This window comes from Oryzias melastigma, linkage group LG21 (assembly GCF_002922805.2).
Source record: "Oryzias melastigma strain HK-1 linkage group LG21, ASM292280v2, whole genome shotgun sequence".
Taxonomy (NCBI): domain Eukaryota; kingdom Metazoa; phylum Chordata; class Actinopteri; order Beloniformes; family Adrianichthyidae; genus Oryzias; species Oryzias melastigma.
The window spans coordinates 24,603,976-24,624,140 of NC_050532.1; the positions used below are offsets into that span (position 1 = coordinate 24,603,976).

The following is a 20,165-nucleotide window of genomic DNA, read 5'->3' on the forward strand; positions in this document are numbered from 1 at the left end:
GATTTAATCCATTTTGATAAAGATATTTTCTGAAATGCAATTTTTAGCTTAATTTTCTCCAAAATTGTTCTAAAAAAACAGTTTTTCTTGGAGTGGGTCATCACTTAGCCTTTTCATTTTTATCTCAGTTCTGATATTTATTTGTCAGATTTGAACAGTAAAGTGAACATTTTCTGCTTCATATCTATGAGTGCTCCTCAGGATGACATCATTTCAACAAACAAAAAGGAGTTTGTCCATCGTTTAGCAGAGGATCCCTAATCGTCCCCGACAACAGTGACTCCCAACGATTTCGGTGCAGATTAACACCCAGCCCTGAGCAGCAGATTATCTGGGCGGGATGAGCAATCAGACAAATTGGAGAAAAGACTGAGTGACCACAAATTGACGGCCAACTTCGGTTGTCAGAGAATCTCCCAGCCAAGTCAGAGGGAGAACAGACTGACTCAAGTCTGCCAACGCAGCCCGCATGCAGCAACGAGGACTTCAGAGAGAAGCATCGAGAGGATGTGATGAGAAACACGGACGTTCCACAGAAGCAGTGCATTGTGGGAGGAATTCTCTCCATGCGTTTAGGATCAGGGATGGTTAAAACTCTTTCAATCCATCCATTTATTTTCTAAACCTGCTTTTTCCTGGTCAGGGTCATGGGGTTGCTGGAGCCTATTTTCCGTCCAGTCCAACAAAAAAAAGAAGACAAATATAATCAAAATAATTAAGGTTTAGCCTGAATTACAAAAGGAGTTTATACAAATATACACCTTGTGTGTCAGAAGATTCAGAACTGGAAGTGAACAATTTTCTATGAGTGACGTCACACTCACTCGGTCCAGGTCTCTTATACAGTTAATGGATTCCACTCGTTCTTCATGTTTTGAGTCCATCTCTGCTTCGTTTGTGGATCCTGCTTCTATAAAGATGATCATTTTTCCATGTTCTCTTCTGTAAGTCAGCTGTTCTCCTCTCAGTTGAGACTTCAGCATGTGTCCTGTTGGACATCAGAGTTTCTGCGAGGTTTGCTTCCTCCTGCTGCAGGAGGCCGTGTCAGGTCAGAGTTTGGTGATTCAGCGTGGTGAGAGACGGCTTTCATCTTTCTGCATTTATTCGCTGCACCGCGGAGCTTCCCGTCTCGCTTCTGTGTCTTCTGGCACAAAAAACACGCACATGAATGAGTGTTTCTGTGTGTGATGGTGGTGGAGGTCTGATAGACTCAAAAAGAACACCCATCAGCTTCTCTTTTGAAATGTCAGTCTATTCAGGGGAATAAAGAAAATCCACCTATTCAGCTTTAAGTTTCTAAGGACTTAATCATAATAATCTTGTTGGTAGAGTCGGAGACTCAATTATTTGATTGTGTTTGATGTAACACGCGAATGCCGTTGCCACGGTAACATGAAAGTGTTGAGACGCCGCCACGCGTGGTTGCGTGTGGATCCCATGATACGCGTGTGATTTATGAGGCTGGAAGAGAACAGGAAGCAGCGACCAGCGAGGGGAGGCTCGTTCTGAAGGACACGCCTCCATCAGGAGGACAGACGGCCAATGAAGGGCCTTTCTCTGGCATCAGAACTCAAGTGGGTCGTTTGGGAAAGTTGGAGGTCGTGTCCAAGTTGTGCTTCTACAAACACACTATTTATTAAATCTACAGGTAAAATGTTGTCATCCCAATTCTCCTGAATTTTGCGTGGTTACCACATTATCCAGGAAGCCTCCAGTCGCCGCATTACTTACCCTTTTCATCAGACACCCATGGATCAACACATCATTCTGTCCAGCAGCAGTCTTGGACCGCAGGTACCAGATCGCTTCTCAATTCTTTCTTCTGTAGACAAAAATTTCACCACGCCACATACTGAGGACTCACCAAAACTTGCATGTACCTAGTATGAATCTTAGGCATAGTCGACGAAAAAAGGGAGAAACTCTTTTGGGCTCAAGAAAGGTCACTAACGAAACCAAAACACACGTGTCTGGGATATCCAAAAGAAGCTTTAAAATTATTATGGGATGGCCATGGCTATTTTGTCGCATATGTGGGGATTTTCCCACAATATGGTAAAAAATTAAAACTAAATAAAAACTTAAATTTGAGCGATCTGTGCCGTCTGAGTCTACAATTCCGAAATCAAGTGCCCTAAGAATTTCCCAGAAGTCTTAGTGAAAAACCTTATGCATCGATTCTCACTACATTAGCGAATATAGACGACAATGCATTATGTTTGAACTATTTTTGTGGAAAAAATGTGTTTAAATGTAATTTTCCAACAAACTATTCACGTTTTCATGTGGATAGTTTTGATTGACCTGTGACCTCTGGGCAAGCCTGCCATCTTAAAGAGTCACCAAACGGGGAAGTTGGAGGCTGGCTCCACCCACAGCTCAAATATGAAAATCCAGTCAGGGGGCGGGGCTTGAGGGACAAGACTGTTATTATTACTGGAGCTGCAGATCATGACGTCAGACTTCTGAAACTTGCATGGTTTGACCGATCACAAAATTCAACTGTAATACCTCAATTTAACCCGTAGGGGGCAGCACACAGAAGGTTTTTGACTATATTTTCAAGAATTAAACAATTTTATTTTATCAAAAATTTGTCAACGGCCAACAGACAGCACTTTTAAAGCCCATTTACAGAGGTAAACAGTCAAAAAATGTATTTAGTTTGGTTTAAGTTTTTCATTAATACAACCTACAAATGTAAACTCTTCCAAGAGATCTACCACCTCCTTGAGCATCACTGGGAAGCTACCTGAGAAAAAAAATCTCTGTCTTACAAGTTGTACAATTTGAATGGTGTTAGCATGACAAGCTCACAAAAGTGGAGGCGGTATACCCTTTTTTCATTTATTTGTTAGTTTGTTGTAGTTCAATGCATTAATCCTTGACTCAAGCTGAACGAAATGATATGACAAGAAGTGACCATATTAGGAATGTGGGCGTTAAAACCGTCGGTTGCCAAGACAATCCAAAAGTTTACTTTTGCCGATTCTTCTAAAAATTACATAGACCTGTTTAGGACCCCCGGGTGGCCAAAAGATAAAAGGGTGGCTATGGAGATAAAATAAAAAAATCTAAGAGGTGGGTCATCCTGTTTTAGATTTGAATTCACAGTCAGCTGTTCCTCCAATCAGAGACGTTCTCTTCTCGTAAACTAAATCAACTCAAAAACAGTAAACAATAGAATCTGATAAAGCATATAACGATGAGCTGGGATTAGACCATCGTGAGACAGGTTAGTTTTATCAATTACTTATTTTTCTCTATTGATCTTACTTTGAAAATGAAAGTAACAAAACAGAAGAAATAACTTGGAAGAACAGTCAAGAATAAGACATATTTCCCATATTAGTTTCGACTAAAGTGATTTATTAAATTATATAATCCGGATGAGTGTTCATCAGTCGGAATCAGATGATCGTCAATTTGATTTAATCTGTTTTTTGGATTAACTTTGTGTTTTTCTCCTCGTACTGCTGACAAATGCAGATAATTATTGGAGTTTATAAGAATCAGATAAAAAAATTAAAGTTTTTTGATTGTTTCTGTGTTATGCGCCTAATTGATTAAATAGGGTTGTTTGTTAAATAGATACTTAAATGTAGAAAATTCCAAATTCCAAATGAACATAATTCAGGATAAACTTGATGGTTCATTTTCACTGATTTTGAGATGTTTGTGAAAATGCAGAAAAGATTTTTAAAATAGTTTTTCTGTTGTATCTTTACTTGACTTCTTTCTTCATTTGTTATTTATAATTAAATGTGTTAACTAATTTATGGGGGAATGAAGTATATTTGTGTTAAAATTAAACATTGATTCACTTTTTAAATCAAATTTGTTCTTTTTCGTGGAAAAAATCACTCTGGAGGAGCGGAGCCTGATAAAAGGGCGTGGCCGGACAGGTAAAGGAGGTCAGGTGGGCGTGTCCAAACATCCTGGAGCTTCTTCTGAGATGTTTAAATGTCTTGACTCCAGCTGTTGCGGATTTCTTAGTCTGGCTCTCTGTGGACCGAACCACCGCCGGTTCGTCATCAGAACCCTCCGCTCAGCTCGGAGCCATCCTTCGGTTCGGGTGAGGCACGCGGCACCGCGCGCGCGGTGGACCTTTGTTGTGTTCTCCGGCGCTGACCGGGCAGCGCGCGCGCCTCTGACGGCGCAAACAGACAGGAGGAGGAGGAGGGGGGCTGCTCCTCGCGGGGAGGAGGAGGGAGGGAGGGAGGGAGGGCGTGCCGTCGTGGGAGAGGTCCACTCCTCAGCGTCAGACTCCTGGTGTCCCTCCAAGCCGGAGGAGCGGGAGGACGGTGCGCTCTGCTTCCCTCTGCGGACCGAAGATGCTCTTCCCGCCGCTGCTGCTCCTGCTGCTGCTGCTCCTCGGAGGAGCGGCGGCCGCCTCTCACCGTGAGTACCGCGCGCGCGCCCGCCCGTCCGGCACCTGCTGCCGGTTCGGCTTCACCGGGATGATGACGGGAAGTTTGATCGGGCAGATGAAGATCAGCCTCCAGGTGCGGCTGTCTCGTGCGCTGATTTGTGTGTGTGCGCGCGCGGAGAAGTGGCACGCGCAACCTTCTTCATGGATTTACTGCAACAACTTGACGCAGAACTGATCGGTTCTGATGTGGATTTCTGTCCCGGAATCGGAGCGGCTCCGGGTTAAAAATAAATAAATAAAATCTATAAGTCGGGTCACGGCTGCGTGAACACGCGTGAAACTCCGCGTGCCGCGCAACCAACTGGGATCTGTGACCTTGAGTTCATGCGTGGCAGAAGTCCGTCAAAAGCAGGAGATGCAGCTGCCGCAGATCTGCAGGAACGGCCGCCGTGCGGGGTCCGTGCGGGAGCAGGGAGGCGCTTCCTGGAGCTCCGCAGCTGCACAACTTGGTGTGATAGTCAGACACAACAATCACACAGCAGATGAGAGTGACAGCATCAGGATGGACGGAGGCGGGAGTCTTCTCATTGATGTCTATGGGGAAAACGGGAGATGTTTCCCGCCGGAAATCTGCTCTGAATCTGGATCTGATCAGGAAGTTGTTGAAAACATTAAGGTGGAACCTTTAGGTTTGGGGTTCGTGTTCTAAAGCTTCCAAATGTCTATAATCTTTGTTTCATCTGGAGATGTTTCTCTTCATAGAAATATAGACGTGAACGATTTCTAGTTGAATACTTTTTGTCTTTTATTGTGCTTGGTGGTAGAATGGCGCCCCCTTCTGAATACGGAGTTTAGGTAAAGTTGTTTCTTTGATTGTGTGGCGAGTTCTTAAAACATTAAAATGTTTGTTTTCCGCCAACATCAGTTTCATCTGCTGGTTTTAGCTCTAAGTTTTTAAGACTAGAACAGTCAAAGGAATCTTCTCTTCTTCTTTGTTTGTCTTGTGTTCCCGTCTATTCATCCGAACACCCGTTTCGTTCTTTGCTGATTGTTTGTTTTTTTCTTTTTGCTGCTTATCTTGGTTCAATCCAAGTTGTTCAAATCTAATTTCTGTCAATGGAAGCAGATCAGAGCTAATGTCCGCATGTTTGCTGATGATACCACATTCTGTGTTACTGTCACTTTATATGTCCCTCAATAGAAATGATTTCTTTTTTTTTATTCTTTATATTTAATCAATTTAAATCCCTTGACACAGTTTCTTGTTAATCTGGATCAAATCTTACACACCAAATTTTTTAGACCATAAAATAATTTGTGATTCTTCCCTATTAGTGCTGGGAAAAAAGGTATATTACAATATAAATTGTTTTATATCACAATAACGCTAAATATCATGGTAAAATATAATTTCAGTTATTCTCTCTCTCATTAATTACATTTCGATGACTTTATTTCTTTTAACATGTAACTGAATCGTCACAAATGAGACTAATTTTAGTACACAAAAGTTTCTAATAGGGTAACACATTTTTGCACTAAAGTTCACCAAAAAATGGCCTGATAGACACTTCTCTATCGCCCACATGATATGTAGTCATATCTTCCAGCACTATTCCCTAGAATCCAATGGGACTTATATCTGAATTCCGGAATAGATTTTTTTTTGTAGTACGTGACACTCAAAAATCTGTCCAAAGTCTTAAGTACGACTTTGAAGCGGTTGATGGGTTATTGGAGGTATTATGGGTAATGTAGTCTAGAGCCTGGCACAGTAGTACTGGGCTTTAACATAATTAATGTTGAAAGTTGTCAATAAAGGTTGACTTTTCTGTTGTGCTGGACATGAAGAACAACACAGTTTACTAGTGAAACTTCCCATCAACACCTCTGACCAATCACCTTTCTCTTATCATTAGTGTAGACGTCACATTATCCGTTTTGTTTTGCTTAATGCGCTCAATAATCCGGTGCATCTTAGGGTCCAAAACTACAGTAGATTGTTTTAATCCTCCTTGAACTGATGGACAGTTTTATGAAACTGTTACCGTCATCCTGTTAGCTCATCTATATTTAATCAGATTAAGCTCCATCCCTGGGTTATGAACCGCTGGCTGTAAAGTCTGCTGTCATGAGACCGTTACTTTAAAAGCCCACGCCTGTTCTGTAGGTTTGGAGTTACTTCAGGTCACTTTTTCTTCTTAAAATGATCAGAAAACGTACAAAACAAGCATCTGTAGAAGTATTTTCGGTGGATTTAAGGTTTTAAACCTCTAAAGAAATCCTTGTGGTTCTGTTAACTGTTGTTTGAACTGCTGTAGATCGTATCTAACAGGCAGATCTGTGTGTACACGCTGGTTATGGCGTTCCTCAGGGCTTTGTTTTAACGTTTGCTTTGTGTTCCATCAGATCAGCTGTATTTGTTTTTGTTTTTTTTTGTTTTTTTACCGAATTTGAAAACTGAACTCATTGAGCTGAATAAGTACTGAAGGGAATTTCTAAAACATTCTAAAGTCCCACTTTAAAGAAAATTATAGTTTTTTTTATGTGTTTTTGTATCATTTTTCTCACGATGAAGGAGATGTAAAGTAAAAATGAAGGTTTAAATATCCTTTACTTTTTCTTTTGTTCAAATCACTGTTAATCGAGACTAGAGGAAAAAAATGTAGTTTGATAAAGATCGTATTTGTGGCCCCGCCCCATTCTGATGCATCCAGTTGTAGACAAATAGATCCATGAACATCTTTGTTTTTTTTCCTCGTCTGAGCTGGAATCTGAATCCAAACTGTACGTCTGGATGGCTCAGATATTTCTGGCCATTTTTGCTGCACCGCTAATGTTAGCTTGGAGTGTGAGGGGCTGTAAGCTAGCACGTAAATGGAGAGCTCTTAGCATCGAGGAGGGAAACGGAGGCACAGTTGCTGTGCTAGACTCTGAGGCAAATTTTTAAACTTGTGTCGCTCTGCAGAAACTATTCTAGAAAAGAAAACAAATTTTTTGTTTGGCTAAAAATGGGATAATCATAATTAAAAGACAACTGTAAACATTTTTGAAAAAAGCTCAAAAGATGAGCCGAAATGTTGGAACCTTACCCATGAGGTCTCCTCTCAGTACAGAATCACCAAAAGTGTTTGAAACTGTTTTAAACTCGTTTTCAAGTTAATTTCATGAACCAGAAAATAATATGTGGTTCAATGTTTTTGACAAACAAACCTGTAAAAACAAGTTGGAAAAAAGCTGACCTTCTGTGGAAGAAAGTAGCATAAAGAAGGAACTCATGAGAACAGAGACGTACACGACCGACATCAGTGGACCAACGTGATTTCTGAACCGATCTGTTCTGACTACAAACCACAGATCCACTGTAGACAGACATTCTAGGCTAAAACTTTTGGCGAATTATTTAATTTTTAGGCATTACTTTGTTAAGTCATCCAGGCTAAAGCATTACAGAAATAACCTTTCAGGGTTTACATCAATCGTGTTCATCTCTGGAGTTACAGCCACCACTTATTGTTTGGTCTTCTCTTCTGACAGTTCCTCTCTAGTGTCAATAGCTCTACAGTTGGGTTTTGAAAAGCTCCTTCAGGATTTAAGGTCAATGAGGGTCGGTCGGGGAAGTTATCACTTTGAGGTTTGATTGCTGACATTTTGGGACTAAAGTACGGTGGCCCTGAAGTGCAAATCGGATAAAAAAAATCACTCGACACAAAAATACATGAAAAAGCACAACATCAATTAAAGAAATATAAACAAAAACATGACATTTTAGGAATCAAAACAGCATATGAGAAACCAAAACATGGGAAAAAAAGTTTGGGGAAAAAGAATTATTTATAGAAATCAAATTGAAATGTCAAAGAAAAGAATCAAGTAGTGGAAAAGCTTTGATGTTATGTGACATCACCGATTGGATGATGACATTTGAGTTTGGAAGAAGAGAGAACGTATTCGGATGTTTTCCCTGATCTCTGGTAAAGAGCTGATTGGTAATTAATCAAACCTCTGGAGTGGGCGTGGCCAGAAGCTTAAAGACATATCCTCTGTTCTAATATGTCTCCATGACAAATAACTTCTGGTTGAAAAGATCAGTGTTTTTGTTTAGATTTTTAACATTTCATTTTGATTTATGGAAATATTTTTCAGAGTATAAGTTGCATATAAGTTGAAACAATTTTTCATAAATTGGGCCAGCAGTGCAACTTAAACTCAGGAGCGACTTCTGTGATTGTTTTTAAACATTAATGAGCTCGTATATTAACAACCAGTTTCCCTTTAGCAAATGTTTTCCACTAACAACCACTAGAGAGCGCTGCAGGTGTATGTCAGAAGCGCAGAAGAACAAAACTCGTGAGACTGCAAGTCATCAAACTGAGTCACAGAGAAGGAACTACCACTGCGGTGTAGATGATGAAGATTGGTTGATTTCTCAACATCATCCGTGTCTTCTATGCATTATAAATTAGATTTAGAGACAAACGTCTCTAAATGCAACACACTCTCACTTCCAATTTGTCACATATTGACGTTTGGTTAAGGACCCCTCCATGTCCCTTTTTCCCGTTTTAGGTGTCCACGACTCGTCGTTTTTTTAAGTGCTGGCTGTTCATACTGGACCGGTTCCGGTTCACAGGCTGGAGGTTTGGACCTGTGATTTAATGGGAACAGCCAGCATGTCAATAACGAGTTGGGGACACCCAAAATGTCAATTTTCGACGTGGAGGGCTCCTTAACCAAACATCAAAATGTGACGAATTGGAAGTGAGAATGTGTTGAGAGATAAGGTTAAAGTGTAACCAAACCTAAATCAACTTTTTTGTCTGTTGACCTCTGTAAATTCGGCTTTAAAAGTGCTGTCTGTTGGTCATTGCCAAAATTTTGATAAATTAAAATAAACTTAATTTTTGAAAATATAGTCAAATCGTCTGTGTGCTGCCCCCCACAGGTTGAATTGAGGTATTACATTTGAATTTTGTGATTGGTCAAACCAGGTAAGTTTCAGAAGTCTGACATCATGATCAGGAGCTCCAGTAATGATAACAGTCCTGCCCCCCACCCCCACCTGTCTGATTGGATTTTCACATTTCGGCTGTGGGTGGAGTCGGCCTCCAACTTCCCTGTTTGGTGACTCTTTAAAGAATCACCAAACGGGGAGTATTTTCAAGAATTAAACAAGTTTATTTGATTTGTCAGAAATTTGACAATGACCAACAGACAGCTTGTTTTAAAGCCCCATTTATGGAAGTCAACTGACAAATAAAGTGGATTTAGGGTTTGATTAACCTTAAACAACCTTTGGCAGTAGTTCCTCCCACATGCGTCAAATTTCTAAAAACATTTTTACACGCTTCCAGCAGAAAATGTGACGAAGGTTAAAAGAAGGAATGAAGTGGATGCATGTTTGAAGCGTGAATTTTGTTGGTGTAACGCACCATCACGCAGAGGTTTGCAGATTTGTTCCAAAGCGTCTGACTTTTCTACCAAAAGTGCAACTTATCCTTATAGTTTGAAAAATAATACTTTAGTTTTCTGAAACTTGTCCTTTTTTATCTTGTTCCAGTTTTTTGAAATTGTGTTTTTTGATGTCTAAAATATAATGTTGTTTTTTATTATACGTTTTCCGTTTTTTTGTCGTTTGAATCTTTACTATTTTTTGATTTTCATAAGCTGATTTGATTTGACTTTAGGGCCACCGTACTAAAGTGAGACAGAAGAATTCAACCACAGGAATTTAAATTCCTTGGTTATTTTTGCCCTGAACACGTTGGTTTACATAATTGTATTCCTGTAGGATACAAGGACTAAACTCACTACAAAATAAGGATTTTGAATCAATCTTTTGGTCACAGTTCACCTCTTGGCGGCCAATTAGCAGAATTCCAGAGCCTGATCTTCATTTGGGAATCCTGCAGGAACCGGTCTGTGTTCCCATCCCCGCTCTGGCTGGTGCTAAAGCTGCTCACGTTCAGGTGAGGAGCTGAGCTGGACTGACAGCTTGTCAAACGTGCGCTGAAATGCGTCTTGATGTGAAACGGGAGCAGCTACCGAAGGTCAAAGGGCCGCTCTCATATTTACCGTCGGAGGGGAGGGAGGCGGCGGCAGCCATTTCCTTAGAGAGGCTCCTCTGCCGTCCTCCTCAGACGAACGTCAGCGGATCTCCGGCGGGAGTCGGTGTTGTCCCGGGGAGGCTTCTCCGGTAATTGCATCAGAGAAGGTGTTGAGAAATGTTGTGGAGTCGGAGCGTTCGTTATCAGCTGTTGTTGTCGGACGCCGCCTCATTGACCACAGCTGAGCTTTATCTGGACGGCAGCAGACCGCAGAGGCTCTCCAGCAGCACTATCGGTAATAGGAAGATGGAACAGATCGGCCACGTTTACATGCAGCAGCAGCCTGAAGCCTTCAGTGACCCCGCCGCTGCCTCAGATACCGACCCTTGTGACGACCGTCCCGGTTCACATTCAGATTTTTCTGCTCATTTCCATTTAAAACTTTCACTGAAAACACATTTTAATGCAAATGTAACCATTTTTAGAAATGATTTAGTTAAAAACAGACATAATGGTCCTTGAAATGTAATCTGGACTGATCTGGATTACAATCATACTTGGATTCTGACTGTCGCAGGATTCTGTCTTTTGGCGCTGAAACAACCTCGGTTGTGAATTTATAAATAAACTGAATTGTGAGATGAAACGAACACCTCTGACAGCTCCTCCTCTCTGGAGTCTCTGAAGTTTTTAAACCAGTCAACAGCAGCAGTTTTTTCCTTCTGATCTGCAAGCACAAGATTTGTGGCTCGATGTCCCGGCAGCCCGCACAGGAATCCGTTTTTACCGGGTTTACTCGCTGGATTTTATTAAACGAGCAGATTTACAATCGATTTTCCCTCCACGATTTAGTGATATGAGGAACTCGTGGAGGAGTAGATACTAATAGATAGTAGTTTTAAAGCACACAGTTGAGCTTAATAAATCACTGACTTGAGGAGAGTTTGGAACTGGAAATGACACAAACTTACAAAAAAGATTTAAAAAGCATAAGCTATAGAAAATGCAGAGCTGCCATCTTTGAGCTTTTAAAAATGTTCTTTGAAATGTGAAAACTCTTTGCATGTTTATGCAATTAGGGTTATTCCAATGGATTCTAATGGATTCTAAAGCAGATTTGTGCCACACTTTACATTAAAGACCCACTCCGATCATAGTCTGATTTCATTTTAAAGTGTTCCCAGTGATTTTTTTTTTCATTATAATTTTGGCATTTTAAATAAATAAATAAATACTGTCCTCTGAAACAAAGCAAACAATCAAGTGAATTTGTGTTACCAATCGTGTCCAGACACAATGAAGGCCGATGTTATTCCCTCATATTTACGTGTGCAGGATTGCGGCATTCCTCGGGTGGATTTTAAGAGTTTTCACGGCTAAATGTTTAAACTCTAACTCTTCCTTTGGGTCTGTGCAATAAGATTTAGAAATCTTATTCTTGGCCGCGGATTTAGAAAATTCTGAGAGAAATAAAAATAGTGTCATATCTACTTGCATAGTTTTGTGATTAATGATTTTTAATGATAAATATCTGCTTAGAAGTTATAAACCAGGTATTGATAATTCATGTTTGGTTGACCAGGGTGGGATTGTATAAGTTTGCTTCCTCCCACTCTCTTACAGGCAGTTTATAATTAGCTGCCTAGTTATCCTATCTCTAACATATCTTTGCATGAATGAAAGTCCTTTGATTGTATTGCACATGTATTATACTTGTTTTAGATTGCTTGAAATAAACCATTTCAAATCAAATCAGTCATTTTAACATATTAATAATAATAAAGGGACGCTCAGAAGATCATGCTTTCAAAGCTGCAGATTTGTTTGTTTACAGCAGAACTCGCTATTTCTTATTTTATGGCTGTTTGCTGTATTTTGGATACTTTTGCGCATGTCTAAATGATTTATTCCGATCTAACGTGCAGTGTTTGTAAACGTTTGTTACAATTGGATAAAGTTTATAAGGGCCATGTACACAGTTCTATTCTAATCCGATCAATAACAGATGCCGGACAGACTCGCGTCTCTGAGCTTCATTATTTTGTCCATTTTTTACTCGGTCTGATACCGGATCCCGCAGGAAGCTGGGGGTGTACGGATGATCCCTGATCCATTCGGGTCACCAGACCCGGTCCTTCACAGACGTGTGCAGCAGACTGCACCCGCTCCTCCCTTCCATTTCCTCTCTCTGTGGAAAATTGCTTTTTCATTTTATTTAAGAGACAAATAATGCAGTTACATTGTGAAAATGAAAAAGCATTTCTGTGAATGCATTTTAATGTTCAAATTTGAAATTTCTAATTGAATTTCGGTACAAATTTGCAAGAAAGCTTTTTGAAAATGAAAAGTCAAATTCCATTTTCTTTATCATTTTAATTAGGTTACAGAATGAGCGGTGTTGAAGAAGAAAAAGAAAAGTAGTTTGGAGAATTGCTTTTAAACTTTATTTAAGAAATGAGTAATGCAGTTACATTGTGAAAATGAAAAAGCATTTCTGTTAATGCATTTTACTGACTTCTATTTGAATTTTGGTACAAATTTACAAGAAAACTGTTTGAAAAAGAAATGGCTTTATCCTTTTGATTAAGTTGCATAAAGAGTGGTGTTGAACAAGAAAAAGAAAAAGTATTTGGGGATTACTTTTTCATTTTATTTAAGAGACAAGTAATGCAGTTACATTGTGAAAATTAAAAAAAGTTTTTCCAGTTTTTAATTTTTTTTTAATTATGAGTTATAAACACTTCCATAAAATGCAGAGAATACATTTGGCAACTAGTGGGACTTTAACTTTTAACAAAAAAGTATTGTAATTAGGCTGAAAATTGGTTTATTTCTGGTTCGAAGTTTTCTCCATGAAAGCTTAAATTAGCGAATTTAAAGACTGTTGTTTGGTAAAGTTGCGTTCTCTCTTTAACCATTGTGGAGGTAAAGTTTTAACATGTGTGTATATAAAGGTATCGGTGGTTGCTGTGGCAACACACTGTCTCAGTGAGTCATGAGCTTTGTGGGACTGTAACAGACTTTTCTGTGTGCGTTTGGTATTTTCGATGAGCATGTTGGCGTGTCTAATATTTCAATCAACATTTTTGTCGGAGAAATCTGATGTCCTGATAATATCAGGTGTTTGAGATGATGATGTCTAGAAATGTTGTTGCTTCTGCATTTCTGGCCTCTGTGTTCAGATCAAGGACAGCATCCAGACTGCAGAGTTAAACACAATCGCGTTGCAGAAGCGAGGACTGCTTAAAGGCTCTCTGTCTGGCTCTGTGGAGGCTTTTCAGTCTTCCTTTAAGTAAGACTTTGAAAACGTCACCAACGTGATTCAGTCTCTCAGCTACTTTTATGCAAAAAAGGTAAATTTTTTTGGGAAAAACAATCTTCTAAAAGTTTTTCTTTAAGACATTTAAAGACAAAAATGAGTTTTTGCTTTTATATGATTGTACACGATTTTTTCAAGGATGTTCTTTGATTTAAGGTGGCACGGTGTAAAAAAAGATCATCACCTCAAGGTGTTTTTTTTTTTTTTTTTTTTACTCTTCTCATCTTTATGTGACAATCTTGTGTACCGACGTGTTGAAAGTACACTGTTGTATGCTGTCACCATGGTTGCCATGGCGACAACCGTGTGAGATGGAGTTGATGACCTCTCGGGAGAAAAATGTGATTAGCTAATTTATGGAATATGCAGCAAAGGTTGGGGGTTACATTTTTTTGGAATAAATCAAAAATCCTTACGATTATGACTCGAACCGCTGGCGATGGTTGGAGTCCAGACTGAGCAGAAAGCACAGCTGCTCTCATAAACTGCAGCTGAAGACTCTCTTCACGGCTCTCTGTGGGAGGAGGAGGAGGAGGAGGGGAGGGGGGTTCAGGCTGCGAGCCGTCGGGAGTCCTTCATGTATATGTTCGGTGCGTCTTAAGGTGGCCTACGCACTGAGCACGCTCTATAGCCCCCCCACCCACCCCCCACTGGGCTTTGACCTGAAAGCAGAGCTGTGGTGCTGCTGCCTCTGCGGCTCAGGATGATGGTTTCTGAGACACAAACTGTGGATTCTCTGACAAACACAGACTTGTAAACACTACAGTTATTATTAGCGGGGCATTGCAGAACATCGTGGTGTTTGTAGAAGCTGGGATGCTGTTAGTCCTTTGTCAGATCATTAACAAAACAGCTGCTCATCAGTGTGAGAATGTCTTATAACGCAAATCATATTAATACTAACTTGACAAATCTTTGGTTTTTGTCTGCAGTAAAAAGTTCACTGTCAATCTGCACATTTGTTGGTCTTGCTGTCTAAACTGTGGTTTCTTCTCACAGCAGCTGAAACTAAACCTGCAGAATACAAACCAAGCAGGATGAACTCACCTGCAGTCGTGGAAGTGAAAAAAAAAACCCAGCAGTCAGTGTTTGGAATACTGAACCATGACTGGATGCTGTGCCTCCAGTATGTGGACATTGTCTCCTCTGCTGCATTTTACAAAACTAGTTTATAAAATCAGGAGAAAAACTTAAAAAATGGAGACTTGGTGCTTAACTTCTTCATGCTTTGAACAAACATTGGAGATAAACTGAAATGAAACTTTAGATAGAAGTCTAAAAACTTGATTTGGCCTTGAAACCACCATGTAAACGTGATAAAAATAAAGATTTTACTGCTTTTATTCTTTCATTTATTTATGACAGAGTTTTGGCTGAACTTTAACTATCTGCACTAACAACCTACCTGTCTGTGCTAAGACTAACCTGTTTGTGCTAACAACTTGTCTCTTCTAACATGTCTGCAGTAATACATGTTGTCAGCGCTAACACTAACTTGTCTGCACTCGAAAATATCTGTCTGCGCAAGCGCCCATCTGTCTGCGCTAACACCTATCAGTCTGCGCTAGCACCTATCTGTCTGCACTCAAATATCTGTCTGCGCAAGCGCCCATCTGTCTGCGCTAGCACCCATCTGTCTGCGCTAGCACCCATCTGTCTGCGCTAGCGCATATCTCTCTCCACCAACACACATCTGTCTCCGCTAACATGTGTGCACTGACACAATGTTTATCTGCTTGCATCTGTCTGCGCTAACGCTAACTTGTCTGCGCTAACACCTAACTGTTTGAGCTAATTAAACTCTGTGTTACAACATATTTGTCTGTACTAAACATCTGTCTGCGATAAGATTAACCTGTTTACTCTGATACTGTGCGCTACTTATCTGTCTGTGCTAACACTAACTCATCTGCGCCAACACTAGCCTGTCTGTGCTAACACTTTTTTCTGTACTAACACTAACTTGTCTGCACTTACACAGCTGTCTTTGCTAAAACTAACCTGTCTGTGAAAACACTATCCTATCTGTGCTAACAATCTGTTTGTCCTGACATGTCTGCACTAATACAATTGTGTCAGTTGTAACACTTACCCGTCTGCTCTAACAATTGACTGTCTATGTCAGTGCTAACACTTGCATGTCTGCGCTAACACTAACCTGTCTGCACCAACAGCTGTCTGCACTTACGCATCTCACTAACACTTGTCTGTCTCTGGAAATTCTCACTTATATTCATATTATTCACTGAAACTTGCAGACCTGTCTGCGCTAACACTCAACTCTTTGCACTAACACTCAGGTTTCTGTGCTTATCTATACATGTCCATGCTAACACACACTCCTCTGCACTAACACCTACCTGGCTGGTTACCTGTCTGCGCTAAAAGAAAATCCTGTCTTTGCTAACATTGTTGCAACGATGTTTTATGAAATCTTTGATAAAATCTTGTTTTATGAAATTAGATACCTCATAAAGCTGTTGCTGCACTCATCCTGTGTTATTTGCAGCGTGTTTTTAAGGTTTTTAAGGTAATATGACTGGTTTTTAGATCAGTCTTTAAACTACTCAACCAATTATCCAGCAGCTAGTAAACACTCTGAGCTACAGCCCAAATAATTTGAATTTAGAGCAGCACAATCATGGTGGCTTCCCATTCCTACTCACTTTTCAGGCATAGAAAGTGGAAATGATGAACTCCTACAAGTATCCTGGATCTACAGAAATAGGAATCTGGTGTCACATGACAGATGGACTCTACATTCAGTTTCTCCTCCTTAACATTCAGCCTATATCAAATATATGCCTCGTTTCCACTGAGTGGTACGCTATGGTCAAGTTTAGAATGGTCCAGGTGTTTCAGGTGAACATTTCCACTCCAAGTTGGATCGTCATGGCTCATGCGGGGTGTAACTAATGACAACAATGGAGGTCATCCAGAAGCTCATTTTTTTCTGCTTTGCTTTTTCTTCTTCGTTGATACAAACCATTTAAAGTTGCTTGAGAAGAGATTGCGGGTGGCAAAGAGGACTAAAGCCACTTCCTTTTGTCATAATGACCTTCCAGCAATCAATTGGTTTCAATAGTAGCTCTGCGCTAATTGGTATTTTCCATTTTTCTATGTACTGACAACTAACGGGGACAAAAATGGTACGGTTAGGTCTGGTTTAATTGATCTATTTTATAATGAAAACGATCAAAATACTGGAGTGTACCTCTCAGAGGAAAGAAGGTGTTAGAATGTCCCTCCTTTTTGTGTGTCTTTTGTGTAGCAACATCAGGTTTAGGACTAAGCTTTATTGACCACAGATCCTTGAAGAAGTGAAATGATAAAGAATATGGGCGTCCTCCACTGAGTTAACAAGCTGCTTCAGCCTCCAGTAAACTGAACCACAACCTTCTGAAGGTTCAGAGAGAACAGCTGTTGTCCGCCCATCAGATATGACTTGATTGGTTCATTCATGTCCCACTTCCATAAAAACTCATGTCAGGGACTGGTTTCGGTGGCGTTGATCTGCAACAAAAATCCCAAATAAAAAAATACTGTTTTCAAGGAGACTCTAGTAGAGAGAAATGAGAAAATGAATTCTTTCAAAGGTGAAGGTGTTTTGATTTTTCTGAATCTCATAAGTTATTTTTTCTTATGAATTCTGAGCAGGCTGTTGCGTTTGCTGGCTGCGGTGTTTGAAGGGTGTTGTGTCTGCAGGGTGTCATGTTTGTAGGTCAGTAAATCTGCAAGGTGTCGCGTCTGCATCTGCAGGGTGTCGCGTCTGCATCTGCAGGGTGTGACGTCTGCAGTTGTTTCATCTTCAGGGCGTCACGTCTGCATGTGCGGGGTGTCACGCCTGGATCTGCGGGGTGTGACGTCTGCATCTGCAGGATGTCACGTCTGCATCTGCAGGCGTTGCGTCTGCAGGACTGTGCGTTTGCACACTGCTGTTTGCATGCTGTTTTGATTGCAGACTGCTTCTTTACAGGCATCTCTTATTTGCTGGCTGCTTCTTTTGCAGGTGCAGTTTCAGAGACTTCAGCTTTTTGCTGGCTGCTGTTTGGAGGATGCTGCATCTGCAGCTTGTTTTGGATGGGTTTTGGATTCTGGTCAGACAGGTTTGGTTGAATGTCCCGAGGAGCAGACGGAGCAGCTTTGCTCCACTGTGTTCTCTTGGAATGAACTGGGAGGGGTACTGGCTGCTGGCCATCAGCATGACCTCCAAACTGTCTTTTTTTTTTGAGCGGAGATGAAGGGGGGGACTCCCGAACAGTCCAGGAAACTGCAAATATTTACGATGGGATGTCTTCAGAGCGATAGGATCTCTGCAACATTTTTCCCAACACAGCAATGAGCTTGTTCCTCTGCAGGCATGACATCCCTTCTAATGAGCCCCCCCCCAGCCTCTTAACGAGGGGAGTGGGGGGCCCCGGCCCACGCGAGGCCCGCCGTGGAGGAATGGAGGGACGCGGCAGCTGATGCGGCGGCGTCAGCGGCGGCCAGTGGGAGGAATATCGGCGTGTGTTCAGTCATCTCCTCACAGGAGACCGCTTCAAAACACATCCATTTTTTAAGAGATGCAATCGGTTTCTGGGGTGGCAACCCCCCCGATCCACACACACTCCAGCACACACACACATATTTACTTAAAATTTCATGCTTCAAGTTAGCTCAGTGAGCAGATACTTCACTCCTAATTATTTCTCGGCTGAGGCTGCCGGGGGTTTACCCAGGACCAGGAGGAGAGCGCACGTGAGCGTGTGCGCGCGTGTGTGCGTGCAGCTGCATTAATGAACGCCGAGCGCGGCGCCGCTTGCTCCTGCAGCACATATCCAAGGCCTGATGAATTTGTCAGAAGGTAAATGAGGCGGAGCGTGCCGCCGCCGCCGCCGCTTTTCCTCACGTTTAAACTCGCTGGGAGATAAAAGCGGAGCGGAGGTGGGGGGGCCCAGCCCCCCAGGGGTTGGGGGGGGGATCAGGTTCCTGAAAGGACGTCAGTTCTCCTCTGCCTCTGTTCATTTAGGTTGTAGTGATATTTCGCCCCTTCAAAATAAAGCTTGATTTTGAAAGCAGACATGAATAAATCAGGCGAGTTTTTTATTAATAGTTTCATGGTTAATGTGAACTGAACTGGTGCAAATGTTAAAGAACCACTCCACTGAAAATCATGTTTGATGATGGAGGATATATGTAAATAAAATTCAGCTTAAAATCACATTTTTGAGTATTTATCTATTCAAAATGATGTGAATCAGGAGCAGATAAAAACATTCAGTTTGAAACGGAGCATGTTTGTGACATTGTCTGTTTGCTTGTGCAAAATGTCTTTAATCAGATAAAAAAATGGATTAGAATTATACATGGTCCTGAGAATTTTTATCTGATTATAACAAACGTTTACCTACGTCACACGTTCAATCAGAAAAAAATCATTTTGACATTTGCAGAACTATCTAAAATACCGGAAACGACCGTAGACGAAGAAGTGACGGAGTTCTGTTGTAAACAAACATGGCTGCTGTTAGCATGTAGCTATATGATCTTTTGGGCCTGCTTTTATTTTTTCTCAAAGTTTCGCTTGTAATTTTCTAAATATGTTCTGACAGTGTTAAGATTTCTTGGCTCCACAGGGACAGAAGAAAGGTTAGGTCAGGGGTCTGCAGCCTGCAGCTCCAGAGTCACATGAGGCTCTTTCACCCGCCCATTGTGGCTCTCTAGTTCAAGAAAAATTATAGTTTTTAATTTTGAAAAAGTAACTGCAAAGTTAAAAAAAAAAAAAAAAGAAAACTAACTCAAACTATATAACACAGGGTGTCTTTTATTTTGAAAGGAAGTCATCTGAACTTGTCAATAGTTCATATTTAGCAAAAAAAAGGATATTTTCTCTTTGTTTTATATCTGCAAAAAAGGCAAAAAAACCATCAATACATATTTATCATAATAGTAACAAAAATGAATCTCTTATTTTTCTAGAGGGTGAATTGAGACTTCGTGGCTCCCTCTGGGTTGTTGTTGGTAAGAAATGAACCCAATTGGCTCTTTGAGCATTAAAGGTTGAAGGCCTCTGGGTTAGGTAATATCTACGACCAACAACAACATTTATCCTTGGACGGATTTAAAATATGTGGGAATAACATCAGCTTTCATATTTTCTGGTCACGATTAGTAACAGTAATTCACAAATGATTCTGGTTAAATCACAGAATTTGATAATCAAACTCTATTTGACAATCATTTAATAGATTAAATGTGTTAAAAGGTTCAAAAATATGGCATCATTTTAATAGGATTCATTTTCTGATCAATTAAATAATATCTTAAATGGGTTAGATATATTTATGTATTTTTGATAATATTTACTTCACTTGTATGAAGGATATTTGATCATTTTGATGATTTAATCTGGAACAATTCTGTCTTTTAAGTCTTTCAATGTTTT

The 20,165-nt window shown here is 40.6% G+C and overlaps 1 protein-coding gene across 2 annotated transcripts in view; it reads left to right on the plus strand.

Moving 5' to 3' along the window:
• Window positions 1–3,901: 3,901 nt before the first annotated feature.
• cntnap5a (contactin associated protein family member 5a) overlaps window positions 3,902–20,165 on the plus strand; it is a 163,705-nt gene continuing 147,441 nt past the window's right edge. The window contains exon 1 of one of the 2 annotated variants that reach the window (XM_024286056.2): window positions 3,902–4,075. Coding sequence is in view for 1 of the 2 variants with exons in the window: in XM_024286055.2 (XP_024141823.1) it covers window positions 4,335–4,401 (67 nt within the window). In the remaining variant the exon portion in view is untranslated. Of the gene's footprint in view, window positions 4,076–4,103; window positions 4,402–20,165 lie in introns of those variants that run through there. The other variant, XM_024286055.2, reaches the window with a different exon arrangement.